This window comes from Piliocolobus tephrosceles, chromosome 10 (genome assembly GCF_002776525.5).
Source record: "Piliocolobus tephrosceles isolate RC106 chromosome 10, ASM277652v3, whole genome shotgun sequence".
Taxonomy (NCBI): domain Eukaryota; kingdom Metazoa; phylum Chordata; class Mammalia; order Primates; family Cercopithecidae; genus Piliocolobus; species Piliocolobus tephrosceles.
In genome coordinates this window covers 37,210,359-37,231,954 of record NC_045443.1, presented here as the reverse complement: position 1 = coordinate 37,231,954, position 21,596 = coordinate 37,210,359, and the positions used below count along the sequence as shown (strand labels likewise).

Here is a 21,596-nt window from a genome sequence, read left to right as displayed (position 1 = left end):
CAGAAAGTCCTTTTCCTTCTGATCCTTATAACCCTGAAAATGTTACTTAAGCTCTTTGCATTTCCTCACCTTTAAAATGATGAGGTGAGGAAGACTGTGGAGAATAACAATCAGAGGATTAAGATTTAATGAGATACTGAATGAAAAATATTTAATATAATGACTAGAATAAGGTAAATCCTCAATAAAAGTCATTTTTAGCATATCTTTCAGTAAAATACTAACATAGAATTTGGTTAATTATTAATATTATACTTATAGAGCATGAAATATCTACCAGAATTTCAGGGAAATTAAATAAAACATTAGGATTCAGTAAGGCAAAGCACAAAAGTCATAAATAATACCAAATGAATTCAAGGAAAAAAATCACCCAGGTAATCTTTCCTATAATTCAACTCTGCATTTGATTTATAATTTTTAAAATGCTACCATGAAGATGATTGATAAGTTTTTTTTAGTGTTTTACGGTAAATGGGACAAAATATTACATCTAAAACTTAATCAGTTGTTCACAAAAACCTTATCAGGGTAATCTACTCATGATGTTCTGTTTTCCATGGACAGTTAACTTACTACAGTACAAAGTGTTGACAAAATAAAATTGAATATTACATTCAAAACCAGGTGTTTGAAAAGGAAATTATATATTTTATATATTTATATACATATAATTTATATATTTTATATATATATAAGCTAGAAAAATTAAACCACTTTTAATAGTTCTAGGTAAGTATTGTGATATAGGATATAGATATCATCATCATGATACTGAAGAAATAGAAATAGTTATCTAAGCTGCTTATGATTCATGCGTATCTTTGCAGTTCATCAAATCAAGGAAAAAAATATTTCTTTAAATGATCACAAGATACGAAAGTTTTAATAGCTGATGGACGACTTTGACTAAAGGAAAGTTTAGTAACTGAACCAAATTAATCATCTTACAAACAGAGCCAGGCTGAAAATTAGGGATTCAGTCCACTGCTTGCAACTGAGGTAACACGTAGCTAGAAAATTACTCTGTGGTGCATAAGTAATAATTCAAAAAACTATTGGGATGAAATTGTTATTAGTCCTGAGAAATGAATTTATGATTACAGACTGCAGAAGAGCATTTTTGAAATGTGTCAGGCTTTCTAAGATTTACATTGAAAGAGCCAGTAATGCTTTGTGTCACGAATGATATCCAACATAAGAGAAAGTTTGACAGGAAGTAGCATGTTGTTTTCGGTATTTTTAATAATATTGTGCACTATGATAGCTGATGCTTTAAGATATACATATATATTTACTCCTTTAATATAAAAATATATTAATTTAAAAGTAGACAACACTAAGATTTACAAAATGTTCAAAATTATAGTCACAATTCTATATTATGATATCAATTTATAATCCAATAATAGCCTTGGTTTTACACTGTATCTTTGTATTGAAGATTAGCTCTAATTAGTGAAATGTATGAACTGTTGGATTTGTCAGTATAACTAATATCTAACAAATAGTTTAACCTTCACCAGAAATTCTGAGCTAAAGTTCTAAACCTGAGTTCTAAATTTTCAACAAGGAAAAAGAAGTCATTCATTCACTCTGTAAATACTTACTGAATACAAACTAATCTGTACCTTGACATTAGGTACAATTGGGAATACAAGGATGGCAAAGCATGGCCTGTGACTTGAAAGAACGTATTCATTTAAGAATTGATAAGTTAATAAATAATAAAGAAAGAGAATTAGTGCTAAGTTGGGGGTAAAGACTGTAAGTATAGAAAAGTGAGTATGTGAAAGATAGTGCAGAGTTGAAAGGGTGAAATCTATGGATGATTTTCTCAGACACATAGGCTCTTGAAAGAAATGACATACACTATGCATGTGAATCTTCAATTAAGTAAAATTGACATCTTTTTAATTGTATAATTAATTAGTTTAAAGAAAAGAAGGTGACTATTATATATTACAAACAACAACAACAACATGTAGAGTCACAATGCTAAATTGTCTGCTGGCCATTTTTTGTGAATTTTTAAATCATATTTTCATATACATTAAAGACACTGAAACATACTGAATACATTTTTAAATTTAGGTGGAAAGATAAAATAGCAAACTAAATTAGGGAAACTGGATGGTCAGAGGGAAAATTCAAACCCAAATATTTTAATGTATAATCAAACTGATGTTGATTCCAATATTTAAGTTGTTGAAGGTTTCAGATACAAACCTTTATTCAAAACTTTATTCGTCACTTATGGATTTTCTGATTTACCTACCTGTTGTTTCACTGCTTGATGTTGTAATCGCTAGAATGGATGCTGCTGAATTTGAGAAAACAATGGAAAAATAAGTTTTATATGCAGGGGAAATTATACTTTCAAGAACATCTGTAGTCACATGCAAAATGGATCAACTTGAAGTGACTGTATCAGACAAAAAATCATCATATAGGTGAAACGAAGCCCAAATATTAGTTTTAAAATGTATAGGCCCCAAGTAAAAGGTCAAAAAACCTTATCATTTGGTATAATGCTTTTTTCCCCCAAAAGCTTTCTCTAAAAAAATTCTTTTTTAAAAAAAGAAACTTTGTCTATTTCTTCTAAAAATGTCATTGCAAAGATATAATACTGCAAAGGAAGTTTTGGGTGTTTTTAAAAATCCCCTGTTGATTAAGTGTGGCTTAGAGGTTATAGCTTACCTATGCCTGGGCTACTGGTAACCAGTGTAATTGCTATGCAAAGAAGAAGACAAATATTTGGAAACGTACATTAAACTGGTATTGAAAGATGAGGTTAACCATACCTATTTAAACATGTTTCAAGATCTCCAGAATGCAAATAAATGATTAAATGTAACAGTTAAGTTCACTTATCAGATGTTTACACATTTCAATATACTTTTGTACTCCACTAGCTACTGTTTTAATGACAAAGCATCCAATTAAAGTTAAAGATTTCTTGGTGTTAATAAAAGAAATTGTAAATTACTTTCAAGGAATTTAACATAGAATTTTCTGACATAGCCACTTTCTCCAAATCAGTAGTATGCAGAATGTTCTTCTTAGGACAGACAACCTTTGAAAAGGGAAGATTTCTTTAATAATGTTACAATTACATACAGACCTGCTATTTGGCATGGGCCTTTAGCAAATACATAAATGGAGAATGAAAACTTTGAAAAAAGTGCCATGATTCCCAAACTATCAATTATCTTTGCTGCTCATTTAGGAGCTATAAAAACAGTTAGCACTTTTTAATTTATTTACCTGTTCCGGTGCTTAATATGGCAGTAGCTGTTGTAGTGGAAACTGTTTAGGAAACACAATGTTTATGAAAATAAATTAATTGAATAATTTTTGCTGGGAAATATAGCTCAAGAAACCAGTTGTCATAAACTAAAAGTAAAATTTCTGAAATGTGTGCAGAGGTTAAGTGACAAAATAATTTTTTATTTACATCTACACAAATAACACCACATATTTATATATGTCCACCAAAAATAACTATTTCCTGTTATTACCACTTAACCAAAATCTCATAGGAACTTTATAAGGTCTCTTTATGGGCCAATAACGACTTTAAAGGAATGTGGTTCAGAACCCTGATGTGATAACTTCACTTCCGGTAAGTGACCAAAAATAACTAAAATTTAACTAGCATTTTACAGCAGATTGCATAATTTTAAATAAATTGTCAAAGCCTCACTGTTGGAAGCAGTGAGCCATGATCGTGCCACTGCACTCTAGCCTGGGCAGCAGAACAAGACCATCTCTACAAAATAAAAAATTAGCCAGGCATGGCAGCGCATGCCTTTGGTTCAAGCTACTCAGGAGGCTGAGATGGGAGGATCACATGAGCCAAGGCAATAGAGGCTGCAGTGCACTGTGATTGCACCATTGCACTCCAGCCTGGGCGACAAAGTAAGACCCTGCCTCAAAACAAGAAAGCAAGCAAAACAGGAAGCAAGAAAGCAGGCAAGGAAAGAAAGAGGGAGGGAGGTAAGGAAGGAGAAGGAGGGAGGGAGGGAGGGAGGAAGAAAGGAAGGAAGGAAGGAAGGAAGGAAGGAAGGAAGGAAGGAAGGAAGGAAGGAAGGAAGGAAGGAAGGAAGGAAGGAAATAATTTTTTATTTCTGTTTTCAAATCATCCTCCAGCATGATGATAGTTTTAAAATATTTACTTCACCGAAGGCAACATTTACTTCTACTTCATCCACTTATTCAATTACTATCTAAAAATATCAAGCTTTGGATGATGATATTTAACTAATGTGCAGAGTTAAAATATTAATGAATTAATAACATAAATATTAACTAATAATACTTATTGTATGTTTAATCATATTCCTAACTTAATTCACAAGAATATAATGAAATGGTATTCTGACATATTTCTAGTAACTGTTCATTTTAATTCACAACTTTTGTATCAGCAGATTTACCGTCATACCTTTTACTGGCACAGATTCAAATGAAACCATAAAGGATTAGCTACACAAAGAAATCAGAGATACAACATTTAAAACATAATGATGATTTTACCTGCAAATGTTGAATTGGTAGGAGCAGTTTCTGAAATAATCACACATTACTGTTATTGACAGGAATTTTTATATCTTGAAAAAATTCTACATCTCAATTTGTCTATAAGTCATGTCTCCTTTTATTTTACTTCTTGCAATTTCTAATATAAAAAGGAGTAGCTCACATATTCTTTTGAAGGTTTTTGGGATTTATTTTTTTAAGATGTGTGTTGTGGCTGGGCACGGTGGCTCATGCCTGTAATCCCAACACTTTGGGAGGCCAAAGCAGGTAGATCACCTGAGGTCAGGAGTTTGAGACCAGCCTGGCCAACACGGTGAAACCCTATTTCCACTAAAAATATAAAAATTAGCCAGGTGTGGTGGCTCATGCCTGTAATCCCAGCTGCCCAGGAGGCTGAGGCAGGAGAATCACTTGAACCAGGGAGGTGGATGTTGCAGTGAGAGATATGTGTTCCTTCAGTTATTTGTCCTATACACAGGACAGAACAATCCTTCAGTTATTTAATTCTTTTTATATTGATTCTCATCTTCTATTCCTCCCCTTCATTATCAGTGGGGAGGAATCATCCTTTCACTGATGCCTCACTCCCTCAATTCCCAGAACCTACAGTTAGGCAGGGGCACATACGCAGCAGGTGCACCCCCTGAGTATCAGCCATGGCCCCATCTGACAGTCGTTCAGCATATCTTGGCAGCACTGGTTTCCAACAGCAACTCATCATGGACAATCGCTCTGGGATGGAATTGTGCCAGTCCTCTGAGGGACAGCCTAATGCATTTAAGTCCCTGCCCCTCTGGTGATTGGTCTAAAAATGATTCCCAACCCCTCCTCTGATTTTTCCTAAATCAATTAGTGTAAAATTTAATGACTTACCACTGCATTCCAACTGCCCTGCAATACAGTAGCTGAAAGTTAAATGTAAAAAGAAAAAAAGAATGAATCGGAAAATTTGACTCTAAATTTCATACAGCTCACAAATTTAAAACAACAAATTGTCTGATTGAAAATAAGCAGAACCAAATAGAAGTAAACATTTGTTTCCCCAAGAGAATACTATTCAAATTGCTTGTTTTTCCATGTGCTGCTATACCCAATCATTTCACTGAGGAGCTCCGGGCACCTGAAGAAACGGTGTGCAGGTAACCCTTAAAGGTAGTTCTTACATAGTCAATTTCAAACACGATGTTATTTGATGGCCGTGGTGACCTACTGTGAACCCGTCAATTTGCTTCCATGTAACTGTTTGAAAACCTGTGAACATAATCTTACATTTAAAGAATTAAAATTCTTTTCCTCTAAAACTACACAATGACATTTTCTGTCCTGTGTTCTGCATTATTAAGTATAAAATTCCACAAACCATTTGTTGACATGTGAATTATCTGGAAATAAAAATAACTAACATAACTGATATAAAATGAACCTAAAACTGGCCTTCTCATTCAGAAATGGCAGGATCAAAAATTATAGATATATATACATGTATACATGACATATATATTATTAACATAATATATTCATATACATATTTAGTTTTCCTCCTAAATGAAAAGGCAAAAGTCAAAATTGCTTATTGAAAAGTTAGTAGAGAATATACCATGTTCTTCCACAATTATCTTCAATCACTTCCCCTGCTGGTATGATATCATTATAGAAGCAGCTGCACTCAGATAAACTGACACATTTCATGGTGTTCTCATCCAGGTAAGGAGCACTATCTGGGCACTTAGCATAACAACCTGTGTGTAAAAATGGCCCACAGTTCATCTCTATCTACTGAAACTCATTATACTGTATATTATATATTTGTAAAGTTACTTAAATGACTCCATGAAGTGAAGTAGACAATAGCAAAACAACATCACACTCATAATGAAAATATGTAAATAAAACAAGGTTCAGATCTTCTTGCAGTGAAATGTCAGACTAAGAACTTACAGATTTTGGTTGATTTATTTTTTTATAAAATGATTCTTGAAGTAATTTTAAATGATTTGCTACTTTCATAATGGGCATGATGCTGTAACATAAAACAGGCTCTGGTAAACACATATCTTGAAATGTGAATGCAAGTTTCAAATATCTGTCTTTGCAACAGTAGGTAAAGATACAGAAGTCATAGCAAAATAAGCTAAAAATACACCAAAGGATTTAACACAGTTGTGACTTTTGGAAGAGTTTCATGTTATACTGTTTTCTTGCCTGTTTTTTGTTTATCTCTGAAATAAATAATGCTAAGAATAAAATGCTGCTTAAGTGTAAGATATAGTCAATTACTACAGTAATTATACTACTCAAGCAAGATTGTATTATATGTTGCATTCTGAAACTGCATTCATACCAAACTACATTGTTTAATGAAAGATATAAAAGTGACAATAAGATCAGAGTGCTGTCCCCCATCCCCCACTAAGCTTATGTTTAGAGAAAGTGTTTCTAATGTAGAAGCATTAATGACATAATAAAGATAACTATTCATTAAATTCCAAAATGTTAGACACTAAATTGGGAGAAGTAATCCTTTCCAGTTAAGATGAATAGCATTTGCACTACTTTATGGATATTCTTAAAGTATGTGTTACCTTCTAAAAGTGAAGAAAACTTCTGGCCAATGACCTGATCTTTGCATGTTTTTGCAGTCACTGTGCCACAAGGTTCATAATGCCATCTGCATTCCCCAGGTGCATTGTAATAATCACAGTAGACAGCTATAATTGAATTATATCAAATTACTTTCATTCATTATATGACAATTTTCACCTTTCATTTTCCAAAGCATTTTAATAAGGGATTTGGGATGATATTAATAATAAACATATCTAAACTATATCAGGTCTTATCAAGTTCCTTTGGCTTTATCTAAACTGTCATATAAGCCAAAATAGGTCACAAGGGGGGTAGACATATAAACTCAAAACAGAACTTTGTTTTACCATCTCACACTCTGGTTAGAGATTTAACAGGTAAACGTTCATTTTATCATTTGGAGATGTTTTAGGTCATAGCCTAGATTCGTGGTTTCAATTTCAACTTTAAATTGGAAAACTAAATCCTAGACAATTAAGCTCTTTAGTATGTAAATAACAGTTCCTAAATGAAGTAACTAAAGATGTCAATATAATCTAATCCTGTGCATACAAAATTGAATAAAACGAGGGTTCTATTTTAACACTTCTCATATTTTCTCTCATAATACTTAGAAGGAAAAGAGCTGACTCATTTCTATTAAGGTTATTACATTCCATATATATCGAGATTCAGTCTATACTCAATTTACAGTTCATCTTCAATAGGTTTCTATGAAAGTTTTTAAGGAAACGTGTGAGCACTTTAAGCAAAAGTAATATATTCGGTAAATATTGAAGGATATATAAATATACCAAGATAGGTAAACAGTTCATCATCGAAGTGTGAATGAGAAATATTCTCAATCAGTATTCATTTTTCCCCCTGTTAACACATGAATTTTTAAACTAAAATTGAACTTGAAACGCTGGGCCAGGTGCTTTATTTTTTAAGTTAGGTTTTTTGCACACCATAGACAAAAATATTAACATGTTTCTAGGTACACAAACATGTGTTTTATAGAAAATATGAGAGGAAGACTGAGGGTCTAACAAAATATTTCTATCTAATTACATTTTGAAAGAACAACAACATATGGACTTCACTTACGACACAGATTTGGTTTTCTCCATGAGACACAAACTCCAACTGCACTACACGCCTCTGCGTACATAGCCACGGCAGTGCAGAATCCCAGGTACTTCCCCTCCATGTCACATGCACAGGCTTCTTCAATGCATGCATCATAGTAAGCACTGGGGTCAACCTAGGCAGAACACAGCACATGAGTCTCTGGGAGGAAACCCTGTGTAAGTCACTGCTTTCAGAACAATGCTACCTTGCTGTGGCAGTCTCTGAAGGTGCTGTCTCTGAGGATCTCACATTTTCGCACAGCCCAGGCTTTACAGTATGGGTTTGAATCACATGGGAAAGTCTGAGCCACTGTATCTGAACACTCTTGGCTTGTTTTCCAACTATTCCCAAATTCCAGTGCTCCAGAAGCTACTGAAGAGTATCTTGTTGTGAAATCATCCTTGAGATCACCATTGTTATTTCCACAAAGACCACACACCTTGCCCTGTATTGATCAGAAAGGGAAATTTAAAAATTAGTTGTACTAGGGACATTGAGATAGATAAATAGATGATAGATGAACAGATAGATATCATGATTATGTATATTGGAGCATGAATCTATGTAAAATTCCAATTTTCATGGATAAGATTCCAGAATTTGTGGATAAGAGTCTTCTCCCATTTAAGGTACCCCATGTCACAAAATCATCTAGTATCACACAGAATAAATGTCTAAAGAACCAAAACAGGTATGTCTGCTAGTTTCAAATTACACATGAGACTACTTTGGCTTCTTAAAATATTTGCTCCAAGGAACACATTTAGTTCAAAATATATCAACTACCTGAAAATCACATCATGTGATAATCTCAAGTAACCAAATATGGTTAAACTACAATGCCTCAGGTTATCGCATTTACTTTTTTTTTTTTCTTTTTTTTTGTGACAGAGTCTCGCTCTGTCCCCCGGGGTTGGAGTGCAGTGCCCGGATCTCAGCTCACTGCAAGCTCCACCTCCCGGGTTCACGCCATTCTCCTGCCTCAGCCTCTCGAGTAGCTGGGACTACAGGCTCCCACCACCACGCCCGGCTAATTTTTTGTATTTTTTAGTAGAGACAGGGTTTCACCGTGTTAGCCAGGATGGTCTCGATCTCCTGACCTGGTGATTCGCCCATCGCGGCCTCCCAAAGTGCTGGGATTACAGGCTTGAGCCACTGCGCCCGGCCTTGCATTTACTTTTTAACCAGATTTTGTTATCTTTGATTACATTTCATGTTTCATAAGAAGGTTGAAGAAAGGTGGAGGGCTTGTTACTCTAACAGAGACCCTGCCATTCCCCTATACCCTGCCTATGAATACCCATCTTTAATTTTTAGTAACAGAAATGATTTTGCTTCCCCGTTATTCACTTGTTAGTGATATACATACATTCCAGTTGGGATCCAGAATAACAGACAGTCTTGTATTTTTGTCCCAAATCATGATTATTCCATTTTGAAATTTCAGAATTAAGTACAGGCCAACAGTATGTACGGAGTATGCATTTGTATTGAGTTCACATTTCTTACTTTCTGTAGATTTGACTGCTGTTACTTTACCATCTTGCAAGACAACATTCTGATCCTGTAAATTCAGACAGATTTATAATAACAGTTTTATTTGGCTGCTCACAATGTGAGAGGAAAAAATAAAGAAAATAGTACTGTACCTGAAAAGAAACTATAATTTTTCTTGAGCATGTTAGTCCATCTTCACAGCATGGAACACTCTCCGTTAAAATACGAAATGTGCCATTTTCATGACCACAATAATCCTTTAAAATAAAAATTATAATAGTTTGTAAATATTAGAGACACAGAACTCAACTACAGTATTTGTGTCAGACAAATATTCTTAGAGAAAATATTTGCCTTAAACTCAATAAATTGCTGTATGTTGTGTTACGGAATTTCCAAAAAACAATAGTTTAACACATTTACAGATAGTTAGCCTTGACTAAGTCCACTCTAGCTAATTTGTTTTGACTCAGTTATTTTCCCATTACTTCTACACAAGTTCAGAATTATTCCATAAACATGTAAGTATTTAAAGTATATACATTTGTAATCACAGATTTATTTCTAGACTAGCTAGATAAATTTGGCCTTATTTCCTCAGAGACTTATATGAAACTTGATATTCAAACAAAGCTAATGCATAAATACAACAAATTTTACCCCTTAAATGTTAGTTAGGAAGCTTGCAGCTTGATAAGATGAACTCTGGAATGTATGTAACAAGCATGAACTCTGTCATCAGACAGGTCTAGGTTTACTATGACATTTTCTATTTGGTAGCTTAAGTTGCTTAAGAGATTAAGTCTCTCTAAACTTCAATTTCTTCATCTGCATCATAGGAATAATAATATCAGTCTTGTAGTATTATAATTATTAAATGCAATGAAATATATAAATTTGCTTGGCAAAGAAGCACTCATAAGTGTTACTTGTAATTTTTGCTGCCAGTGCTGTTGTTGGAAGAATCATAACTAGCATTTATTTATTGAGCACTAGTATGTCCTCCAGTGTGTGCTCTAGTGTGGTTTCAAGTAGGGGTTATTTTCATGCCCATTTTGTAAATACAAAAACTGAGACACTGAGAGGTTAAGGAATGTCCCCAAAGACATGCATCTGATAAAAGATGGAGCCAGTATTGAAATCTAGTCCTAGCCTCCAGAGCCAGCAGTACACAATATAACATTTTACTGCCTTCTGGAAACATATAAAGGACCTTTTAAAAATATTTCCCATTTGAAAGTAAAAGTATTTGGAACTAATCTACAAATGAATAATTAAGAATTATAGAAAAATTTTAATAAGACTTGTTCATAATTACCTCAAGAAATGAATACTGGCAGAGACCGTCAAAACTGTAACTTTTCCCATCAAAAGTTCTAACATGACCTTCCCCATAGATGTGGCAGATGGTTTGACATTCATTTTGGGTACAATTCCAAGACCCTTTAATGCAGGTACTAAAAGGAAAAGATGACAGAGCATAGTGAATATATTATGCCAGGATTCATACACTAATATTGCTTCTGTAAAGAAGCACAAAATTATGTTTCATATTGATTTAAATTTTGTAGTTGTCTTCGTTATAATGTAGGATGTTCAATATATACAATGCTACGTAAACTTCTGTTTTAAAAATAGCATTTTGGCCGGGCACAGTGGTTCATGCCTGTAATCCCAGCATTTTGGGAGGCCGAGGCGGGCAGATCACGTGATCAGGAGATCAAGATCATCCTGGCTAACACGGTGAAACCCTTTCTCTACCAAAAATACAAAAGATTAGCCGGGTGTGGTGATGAGCACCTGTAGTCCCAGCTACTCTGGAGGCTGAGGCAGGAGAATGGCGTGAACCCGGGAGGCCAGCTTGCAGTGAGCTGAGACTATGCCACTGCACTCCTGCCTGGGTGATAGTGCAAGAAGAGTCTATCTCAAAATAAATAAATAAATAAATAAATAAATAAATAAATAAATAAATAAATAAAATAGCATCTTTTTCTAACTGTATTTGGTCATTTTTTTTTTCAAATATCCCAAAGTGTGAATTATTTCCTATGAAAATAAGAACAGACTGCATTTTCTAGTATCTAAAACAAATAAAATAAAAATCCATTATTAAGCACCATTCATTGCAGCCAACAGAAGTGACACTTCCTTCATCATATTCTCGTCCACCAAAAGAGCATGGACAGTCATCAGGAAGGATGCATATCCCTTTAGAATTTCGAACCATTCCTTCTGGACAAAAGCACCCACGTTTGCAAGGCAAGTTCTCCTACAAGAATAAATATAAAATATACACCATGAGGCACCATTCTAATCATGTCATATTATCAGCATTAATTTAAATGCTTAAATATATCAAGTATGTATTTGGAGTCAATCTTTGACAACTGAAAATAACACGCAAAAAGACTATGACCTTCTAATTATTTTTCATTAAAATTGTAGCTTTCCTAGGACCCGAAACAAAACCTTTCAATGGCTAAACTCTAATACTATGTTACTTACATCAAAAACAGGTATGTTCCGAGTACTGCATGTTCTGTCGGTTCTTCTCTGTGCCTTGGGATCCCTGCAGTCTACATACTCAGCCCCTCCAGAACAATTTTCTGCAGAATAAGAAGAATTGTCATTGATCAAGAGCCTGTAGATCTGTTTTCTTTAGCAAAAGTGGGTATTTTAAACTTGCACCGTGATTCTAACACTTACGTAGGGTTAAATCAATGGGAATCTGGCAAAGAAGAATTCCATCCCGACAGACACTGGAAATAAAACAAAATTATAAATTTAGACATAAGTTTCAAGGACAATTAGTTAAATGAGTGAGACACCATCCCCAGAAGAGGTATAAAATGTACCAAAGGATAAGATATCACCTTGTAAATACTACAAGAATGTACAAACAAGGCTTTATGGGCATCAGAGAAAACCTCGTGGAAAGGATGGCTGGATCTTGATGAGAAGTGAAATTTAATACTTCTGATAAGATGCTAAACTGTGGTGTAGGAGAGAACAAGATATGTTCCAGTGACTCAAATGATTCATGCTTGGATGGAAAGAAGGGAAAATGGGGGGAAGCAGTATATGTAGGTTGGGGCCAGACTTTAGATGGTCTTAAATGACTTGCAAGTTTGTATTTGTTCTCCAGGTAACTGTCAGTCACTAAAGTTTCTGAGCAGGGAGGTGGCCCTATCAGAATAGTGCTTTAGACTACATATTCTTTATTATTATTATTATTATTATTATTATTATTATTATATTATTATTATTATTATACTTTAAGTTCTGGAATACATGTGCAGAACATGCAGGTTTGTTACATAGGTATGCACGTGGCTTTAGGCTACACATTCTTGCAGTAGTGCAGGAAACAAGAGACAGAGAGACAGAGCAACAATGAGCAACCAAGTTAGCTATCACAGTGGTGCCAGCTGAGGAAAGTCTCAAATATGGTGAAGGGAACATAATTTGGAGGTACTGGCCTGATTCATTGAAAAGTTAATGTATTGATTCCCATGAAAATAAGAGCAGACTGCATATTTTCTAATGTCTAAAACAGATAAAATAGTAATTCTTTATTAAGCACCATTAAAAAGTTAATCTATTGTTTCCCCAAAAACTACAGAGAAAAAGAAATTATCATTATCAAACCCCAGCCAAAGGCTCATGGGCTTTGATATAAAGGGGTTACCTAGGCTTTCCTTTTGAATGATCAAGAAAAATTACTTATTGCTAAATGATAGCCTCATGAAACCAAAGAAAAGAGAGGAGGTATATTCAAAGTATTTTTGAGTGGCTATTTCATTTTGGCAATTACGTTGTCAAGAATTCCTACATCTCTCTATGGAATTAAAAATATGCTTAAATTACTTTGCTCCAGGCTGAGCACAGTGGCTCATGCCTGTAATCTCAGCACTCTGGGAAGCCAAGGCAGGTGGATTGCTTAAGTCCAGGAGTTTAAGACCAGCCTGGGCAACATGGTGAAATACCGTATCTACTAAAAATACAAAACATTAGCTGGACATGGTGGCATGCACCTGTAGTCCCAGCTACTCAGGAGGCTGAGGTGGGAGAATCACTTGAGCCCAGGGAGGTTGGAGCTGCAGTGAGCCAAACCTGTGCCACTGAACTCCAGCCTGGGCAATTGAAGTGAGACCCCATCTCAAAAAAACAAGAAAGAAAGAAAAAAATTACTTCACTCCAAACTGTAGAAATCATAGTCTCCTCGGCCAAAATAGTCAAAATTCTTCAATTCTTCAGAAACTAATTCCAAATTCTTGGTTATGATCTGACCACTGTCGGTGTTTCTAACCCAATCCTGTACAAAACAACCCACATGTGTAGTTTTTTTCTAACATTTCCTACATCTGTGCATTCTGTTTACAGGAAATCATCCTCTACATTTCAATTTTGTCTGGGAAAAGATTCATTCCCTCATACCATTCATTTGCCTGTCTTCTCTGAGAAGTTTTCCTTAATCTCCGCAGGTAGTACCTGGCTCTTTCTGCTACCATATTCTAGTATACAAACCTCCTTCTAATAGTTTGTGCCCTGCTTACTCTGAGTCAAAGACAATGTTCCTTCAGCTTTGCAACTCCAGCACTCAGCACAAGGCCTGGCACACTGCAGACACTTAATAAGTGTTTGTTGAATGATGACTACTGAGAGACAGCTAGAGAGCATCTTCTGAGTATGAAATCATTTTACACTGTCTGTATATAGAATTTACCAGAATATTTTTCTACTGGTGTTTAAAACAAAACCAGAGTGGGATAATCTATATCCATTAGGATGGAATGAGCCTTCCAGAATAAAAGAGATTTTTATTAAGAAATAAGAATCATAGGTATGACCAGTCTAAAAAGACTTCATACTGACAAAACACCATTTCTCTGAAAAGAACACAGTCTGTTGATTTCAGTGTCATAGCAAGTATACATGTAATTTCCATACCATTTATTGTCATCAATATGGATGAGTTTGCCTGGTTGCATGACCTCGTCATTTATGTAGCAGTCACACTGAGATTTCAGTACACAATTTCCTTCATTATTCTGGTACATTTCATCAGGGCAGGTGCATCCATCAACTGGAACATCTTCTACATCACAGCTCCTATCTCTCTCTGACAATGATCGGCAAGAACTATTACAGGCTTTTACATTGTACTTGAAAACTAGTCCACTTGGACAAGAATGTTCTGTTGGTACAGAGACAAAAGAAACAATGAATATGTACATATTCAGAGAAATAAACAATTTCATTTCAGCTCAATGTTTATAGATATCATTGTGAATTTTCATAAGAGAGATTATGAATTTTTTAAGTCCTTGTTCACTGGGTTTTTTAAATTCTTTTTTGTTTTCAGTCAATACTGAATTCCTATTAATGTGTTTAAACACTTTGCTGGGGATTAAGCCCATAAACAGGAGAAGCAATACATTGCTTTCACGTGACTTATATTCCCAGTGGAAGGACAGTCATAGTACGTGCTGTGAAGAAACAAGAGGGGCAGCACTAACTGTGTACAGATGAGGATCTACACTTAGTGAAGAGCGTGAGTAGATGAAGAGCAAGAAGACAGTCCGGGGAGAGGTGATTCTGTCTGGAGAATAGCCTAAATCAGAGGGAGAATGAGTCTTTTAAAGAGCACAGAGAAGAATAGAAACTATATGGCCAGGGACAGAATGAATCAGTGGTTAAAATTTACAGGGCCCCCTTAAGGAGTTTGGTATTTAGCCTTAGAGCAATGAGACACCATTAACTTATTTTAGACTGGAGTGTCACATGATATGCTTAGTTCCATTTGGCTTGGTTTTAAAGATTACCCTGGTTTTTCTGTAGAAAATGGATTAGAGGAAGCCAAGAGTAAATATTGAAGGAGGCTACTGAAATCACCCAGGAGAAAAAACAATGGTAGTTTCTTGAATCTGGTTGGTGGCAATATAGATGGAGAGATGTGAATAAATTTAAGAGAGATTTTGGAGGTGAAATGGACAGATCTTATTGATTAACTAGATACAAGCAATGAGGTGTTAAATATGATCTACAAGAGGTGTGTTTCTACAAAGTTTGTTGTTTGTTTTTGTTTTTCTCTTGGTAAATCAAGTGTTTTTGTGAAGTCATAGTCAAACAGTGCAATAAATATTTTAAAACAAAGCAAGGTTTTGAAAATATCATAGTTGAGCCCTTAATTTATTGGTTCATTTTTGTTTTTTCTCAACATAAATTATTCATATTAAAATGTCATTTACAAATACATTAGCAGTCAGAACATTATTTAAATTTCAGCACACAATAATTGAACAGAAACATATATTTATGTATAAATACATATATATTCTGGTTTTTCTCTATATGTGAATATATTAAATCAAGATCAATAAATCAAGAAGTAAAATATGTAAGGATTGCACAAGGATATTAAAAATAAAACAAAAAAATCATCTTTGAAAGAACTAGTTAAAAATTTGTAAACACATATGCCTACACACGCACACAACACACACACACACACACACACACACACACACACACACCCCACTATAGCAAATAGTTATTGAAAGCTTCACTGCGGCTTACCACATAGGCCAGTTCTCCATTCTACTATGTATGTTTCCTTCTCAGCACACGCTTTCACATAGTTGCCTAAAATTGTACATAGGCAGTCTTGACTGTTTTCACAAGAGCAAGTATATTTTTTGCATTCCTTGAAAATAAGAAACAAATTTATATTACATTATGAAGTTACTCAGAAGAACAGGTAAACTGAGTATAATTTAGTTCCTAACAACTCTTCTACTCCAAAAAAAGTGTTTTTGAAATGTTCAAAAACATTTTTAAATATTAAAAATAGTAAATGAATTATTAGCCTGCTTATCAAAACATTTTTAAAAAGGCAGAAAGAGAAACTTATTCAAGATTTTTCTTATTTGGGGTTATTTTCCAGCACCGCTTTTCTTCTGAAGTTGGCATATCTAACACAAGAATGAATTAATAGAATCTAATACATATCGAAGGATATACTTTAATCTACTGACAATGGCTGTTATTCAAAAATATTTAATATCTACATGCTTTTGTCAATATCAGCAAATTATTTGTCAACAAGAGGTGTTAGTGTTAGAGCCTCACATACCTCATGATAGTGTTTAGGGTTCACAATTGGGTGGCAGGAAGCAAAAGGCCCACTTGAATTAAGAAGAATTCCACAGTGCCTTTCAGCAAACTTTTCTGGAAGAAAATCAGTGCACTCAAAATTAGTTTCAATAATGTCATAATCCTTTCCTTTTTTTTTTTTTTTTTTTTTTGAGATGGAGTCTTACTCTTTTGCCCAGGCTGGAGTGCAGTGGCATGATCTCAGCTCACTGCAACCTCTGCCTACTGGGTTCAAGTGATTCTCCTGCCTCAGCCTCCTGTGTAGCTGGGATTACAGGTGTGTGTCACCAAGCCCAGCTAATTTTTTGTATTTTTAGTAGAGATGGGGTTTCACCGTGTTGGCCAGGGTGGTCTCAATCTCCAGACCTCATGATTCGCCCACCTCGGCCTCCCAAAGTGCGAGGATGACAGAAGTGAGCCACCGCATCCGGCCATAATTCTTTAATTGAAAGAAAAGATGTACAATTTTAACTGTTCTCTCTATTAAAACAATTTTTAAAGTGTTCTGCTGCAATACATCTAACTTGTCACTATATGCAAAGATGGCATGCTATAAATAAAAAATCTTACACTAAGAGGCAAAGTCTTTGTTAGCTTTGGAATTTTGGATTAAATCAATTTACCTTTCTCTGAAATGTAGTTTCTATATAAAAATGGAATTAGGGGACCGTATTATATCTTTAGATTCCTTTTAACTTTAAAATATATATTTATAGCTAAATTGTGATGAGTTGGTAAATAAAGCAACCACATCAACGCCCCCCGCCAACCACCACATGATCCCAGTCACCTCAGAAGATTATAGAAGATTATATCAGTTTTCCTGAAGGTCATACATTAGCACAACCAGTATCAATAATTCCAACACACCAATTTTTTTTTGTTTTTTAATTGATATTTCGTTGGTCTATAAATAACTAGCATAGTATTAAATTAACAAAAATAAAAGTCATAACAATAGCATCTGAGTAATAAGTGCTTGGCCTAAAGATTTTTGGTAATAGAGGAAGCTGTCTCTATTAAAAACAAACTGAGACCAATTATTTCCAAAATTTCAACAAATTGGCAACCCAGTATCACCACTTTCTATCTAAATATTACTAACAGCTTATTAAAATACAGTTTAATTTTCTGTATTTTATGTTAAGTTAAATGTAAAGCACTGAAAATTAAATTTAATTAATTTCTATATCTCTCCAAAGTGGTGGCATATAGTCTGCTTAACATAAATTGACTTGGTATCTTATGAGATATACATTCTCATTATAACTGTTTTCATTGCAACACTCCAAAATCAAAATAATATGATAATCGAAATCCTGAAATATGTATTATGATGTTTACATTAATGCTTCTACCAACTCTTTTAAATCAAAATTAGTAGACAAGGCTTTCAAAAGGAATTGCCTTAGTAATGTTAAAATATTATTATAATCTGATAAGACTATTTCAAGTATATATTAATTTAGAAACAACTAATTAACATGTCAATATAATATATCTTAACTTAGCTTCCATTGCACTCCTTTTTTTAATGAAAGAAGCAACACAGAATAAAGCATTTATTAGTATCAGCAATACCAGAGGAGCGACCAAAGCATGACTTGGATTCAAAATACTTGAATTTCTCATCTGTCATCCTTATTCACTAGGGATCTTTATTAACCCTCTCTGTGCTCCATTATCCCCACTATCTACATTAGTGGGGATAATAGTCCCGCCCATGCTGCTCATGAGTTTTGGTAGAAATAAATTGAACTAATATTTTAAAAGCCTTTTGGTAAGCATAAATGTAAGCTGAATCATACCAGTGTAAAGTTTAATTAACGTCTGTATTGGGGCTTGGACAGCAGTAGTTAGGACACCTGGACCTAGCCACAGCTCTATCATCAAGTGGCTTCACCAGTTTGGGCGAGTCTTGCCAGTTCAACCAATGACCATTTTTATAACTAAGTTAAAGGAGGGAATAATTGAAGAACTAAATGTGCCCCAAATCTCTTCTAATCTTGTTATTCTATAGTGACGGTGAAAATTGTGTAAAAAGGAAAGGAGTAGGTGTAGAAAAGCAAACAACCAAGTTGAACTATTTGTTTTGTAGGAATAAGATCAGCCAACCAGACTGCTTCTCTGTTGTGTCCTCCAAAATTCAGACAGTACAACAAAAACTAACTAAAGCCAGGATTATCTGACGTGTTCATATTATTACGAAAATAAGTACATAATTCCTAGCACCAAATACGTAATTACAGATTTCGATAGTCAATTAACATTACCTTTTTCTATACTAATACATGAAGAGGGGTTTCCTTTAGGACAGGACATCATTTCCCAAGAATTAGCAAATGCTTGAGATGTCTTCTCCAATATATTCTGACTTGACATGAAATCATCCTCTGCTTTGTTGTTGTAGGAACCGCAGAGTCCTGCATAAGAGCACACAGCAAAGTTTCACATCTCACCTACTCAATTTTTTGGATTCACATCCTCATTGCACATTCAGTTCTTTGCCCAAGAGAAAACCTGTAGAAGTTACCTAAGAATATGCCTTGTTTAGCCTTCATACATTAAGTAAAATGTCATGGCATTTCAGATTTCACCCAAATTCCCTTTCATTCGCATTCCAGGAGCACTGAAATACCATTTGCCATGAATACTGTCTTTTTCCTATTTGTCGCTGTAACTTGTATCTCTTTGAAAGAGCCAACAGAAAGAGTGCTTCTAAGTAGGAACTTATGACTCACATTTGCATGATTTCTGTGAGGATAGTTGAATCATGTTGAGTGCTATATGCCTTTTCAACCCAGACCCTTCTGACCTATGAGTTACATCTATTCCTTTGTGTAAATAAGTTACCTTCTCAAGTACAGGTGTGTTACAAAAGCTTCTGCTGTTTATTAAGTAATAGTCTTTGTGGCACTTGCCATAATCTTTGTTTGTTTTGCTCAACATTTACTGCTGTAGTTAATAACTGATTTATAAGACAGAAAACATCAGTGAAAGAAATGACCATATGATCTCCCAGAAAGACAAGTCACAGTGTAGCTTTTATATGAACCTTGATTTTCAAAAGATTTATATCTATAATATTTTCATTTATTCAACTACAGTTTAAAGCCTTAGTAGCACACACTAGAAAGTGATACATTAGCACATATATTATCAAATCTCATTTAAATAAAAGCCTTAATTTAAAATATTTAAGAATTTAAATTGTTAAAATCTTTAGGGAATAGATTTTGTAATAAGTAAAGGCATCTTTACTATGACAAGTAAGTTGGAATTATTTTACTACAATGTGGAAGGAAAGATTAAGTCAAAATGGTTTATGGGCTTAGTGTTATTAATTAATTATCTAATTAAGAAATTAGAATAAGTGATGGTAATATTTCAGCCTTGGGAATACAACTTAATCCAGAGGACTTACCCACAGTGTCTGTGAATTGGTTGGGTGGCATAGAAACATATAATTGCATCACAGGAACAATTTGTATTTGTAGTTTTACATGAAAGTATGTTTCTACTTGAAGATATGAGGAAGATGCATTGAAAATCTGTATTTTATCTGTTAAAATAATTAAGAACATTAATTACATGTTCAACAGGTCCTACTTTCTTAAAATACTTTAATATTTTGATATTTGTTAAAAATCAGAAATGTAATAGCTTTAAAAATTGAAAAAATGACTGCATCTTACACTTATTTTAAAATGTTATTATTAAACTTACCTGAATAGTAATAACCTTGATTTCTAATCTTGTCATTTGTGACTGTTCCATCACTGCTGAATATATATTTGTCAACTGGAACAGACTAATATTTAAAACACTTTGTTAGTTAATATTAACTTACAGTATTAATTTTAATGTAATATATGAACCCAAATTTTTATGTCATAAGATGTTTAGTGCTATGAGATTAATTAATACATATCTAAAATACAGACATTTTTAAAGCATTTTTAAGGCACACTTTGCTTCATTGTTTCTCATACCAACTCTGTGTACCAGATTGTAAATAAATCTTCATCCCCAACATGTGAATGCAGAAATGGAAACCCAAAACAGTAACTTGGATATCCAAAGGTTAAACAGCCTGTAAACGTCAAAGTCCAAACTACTCATCCACCCTTCCCATTTAGGTCTATTTCCACTTATAATGTCAATTCCAAATAAATAAAGCTCTAAACAAATGCCATTGCCTTCCTTCATAAATGGTCTGCAAAGTTTAACATTTCAATGAACACATAAATTTGATCCATAATGAACATATTAATTGTATATCTATGGTAATTTTGATATACTTCAGGACTTTTGTAACTAGCTGGCACTTCCAGAGACTTTATCAATTTTCTATGCAATTTTACTGAAGCTTTGAGTATACATAGTAAAGCTTCTCTTCTTCAACCTCAAAAATCCTGAATTTATAAAATAAGTATTATGATTTGACTCTGAATAAGCCTTAGGAAGCTGATTACTTACAGAACTCAAAAGAAGTGTAACGCTATTTAAGCACGTTCCTGTCTGACCACTTGGGCATGGACGGAGCTCAACACTAATAGACCAATCTTCATTCTGTAAAAAATACATTTCATTAAAATGTTTATTAGAATGTCATTTAATGCTATTTATGGTATGCTATTGCTATGTAATTCATTCACAATGAGTGTTTGAATTTTAAATACGTACAATTCCTACTACAATCA

At 34.1% G+C, this 21,596-nt stretch overlaps 1 protein-coding gene across 1 annotated transcript in view; it reads right to left on the bottom strand.

Annotated features, from left to right (window-relative positions):
- Positions 1-21,596, bottom strand: part of MUC19 (mucin 19, oligomeric) — a 182,039-nt gene that overhangs the window by 114,692 nt on the left and 45,751 nt on the right. The window contains 22 exon segments of the mRNA XM_026454629.1: positions 2,279-2,323; positions 2,701-2,733; positions 3,268-3,309; positions 4,540-4,569; positions 5,416-5,447; positions 6,140-6,281; positions 7,125-7,250; positions 8,218-8,374; positions 8,447-8,686; positions 9,611-9,805; positions 9,891-9,995; positions 11,057-11,195; positions 11,856-12,007; positions 12,244-12,344; positions 12,445-12,497; positions 14,689-14,935; positions 16,318-16,444; positions 16,874-16,968; positions 19,167-19,316; positions 20,318-20,455; positions 20,620-20,704; positions 21,373-21,465. Coding sequence (XP_026310414.1) covers positions 2,279-2,323; positions 2,701-2,733; positions 3,268-3,309; positions 4,540-4,569; positions 5,416-5,447; positions 6,140-6,281; positions 7,125-7,250; positions 8,218-8,374; positions 8,447-8,686; positions 9,611-9,805; positions 9,891-9,995; positions 11,057-11,195; positions 11,856-12,007; positions 12,244-12,344; positions 12,445-12,497; positions 14,689-14,935; positions 16,318-16,444; positions 16,874-16,968; positions 19,167-19,316; positions 20,318-20,455; positions 20,620-20,704; positions 21,373-21,465 — 2,527 coding nt within the window.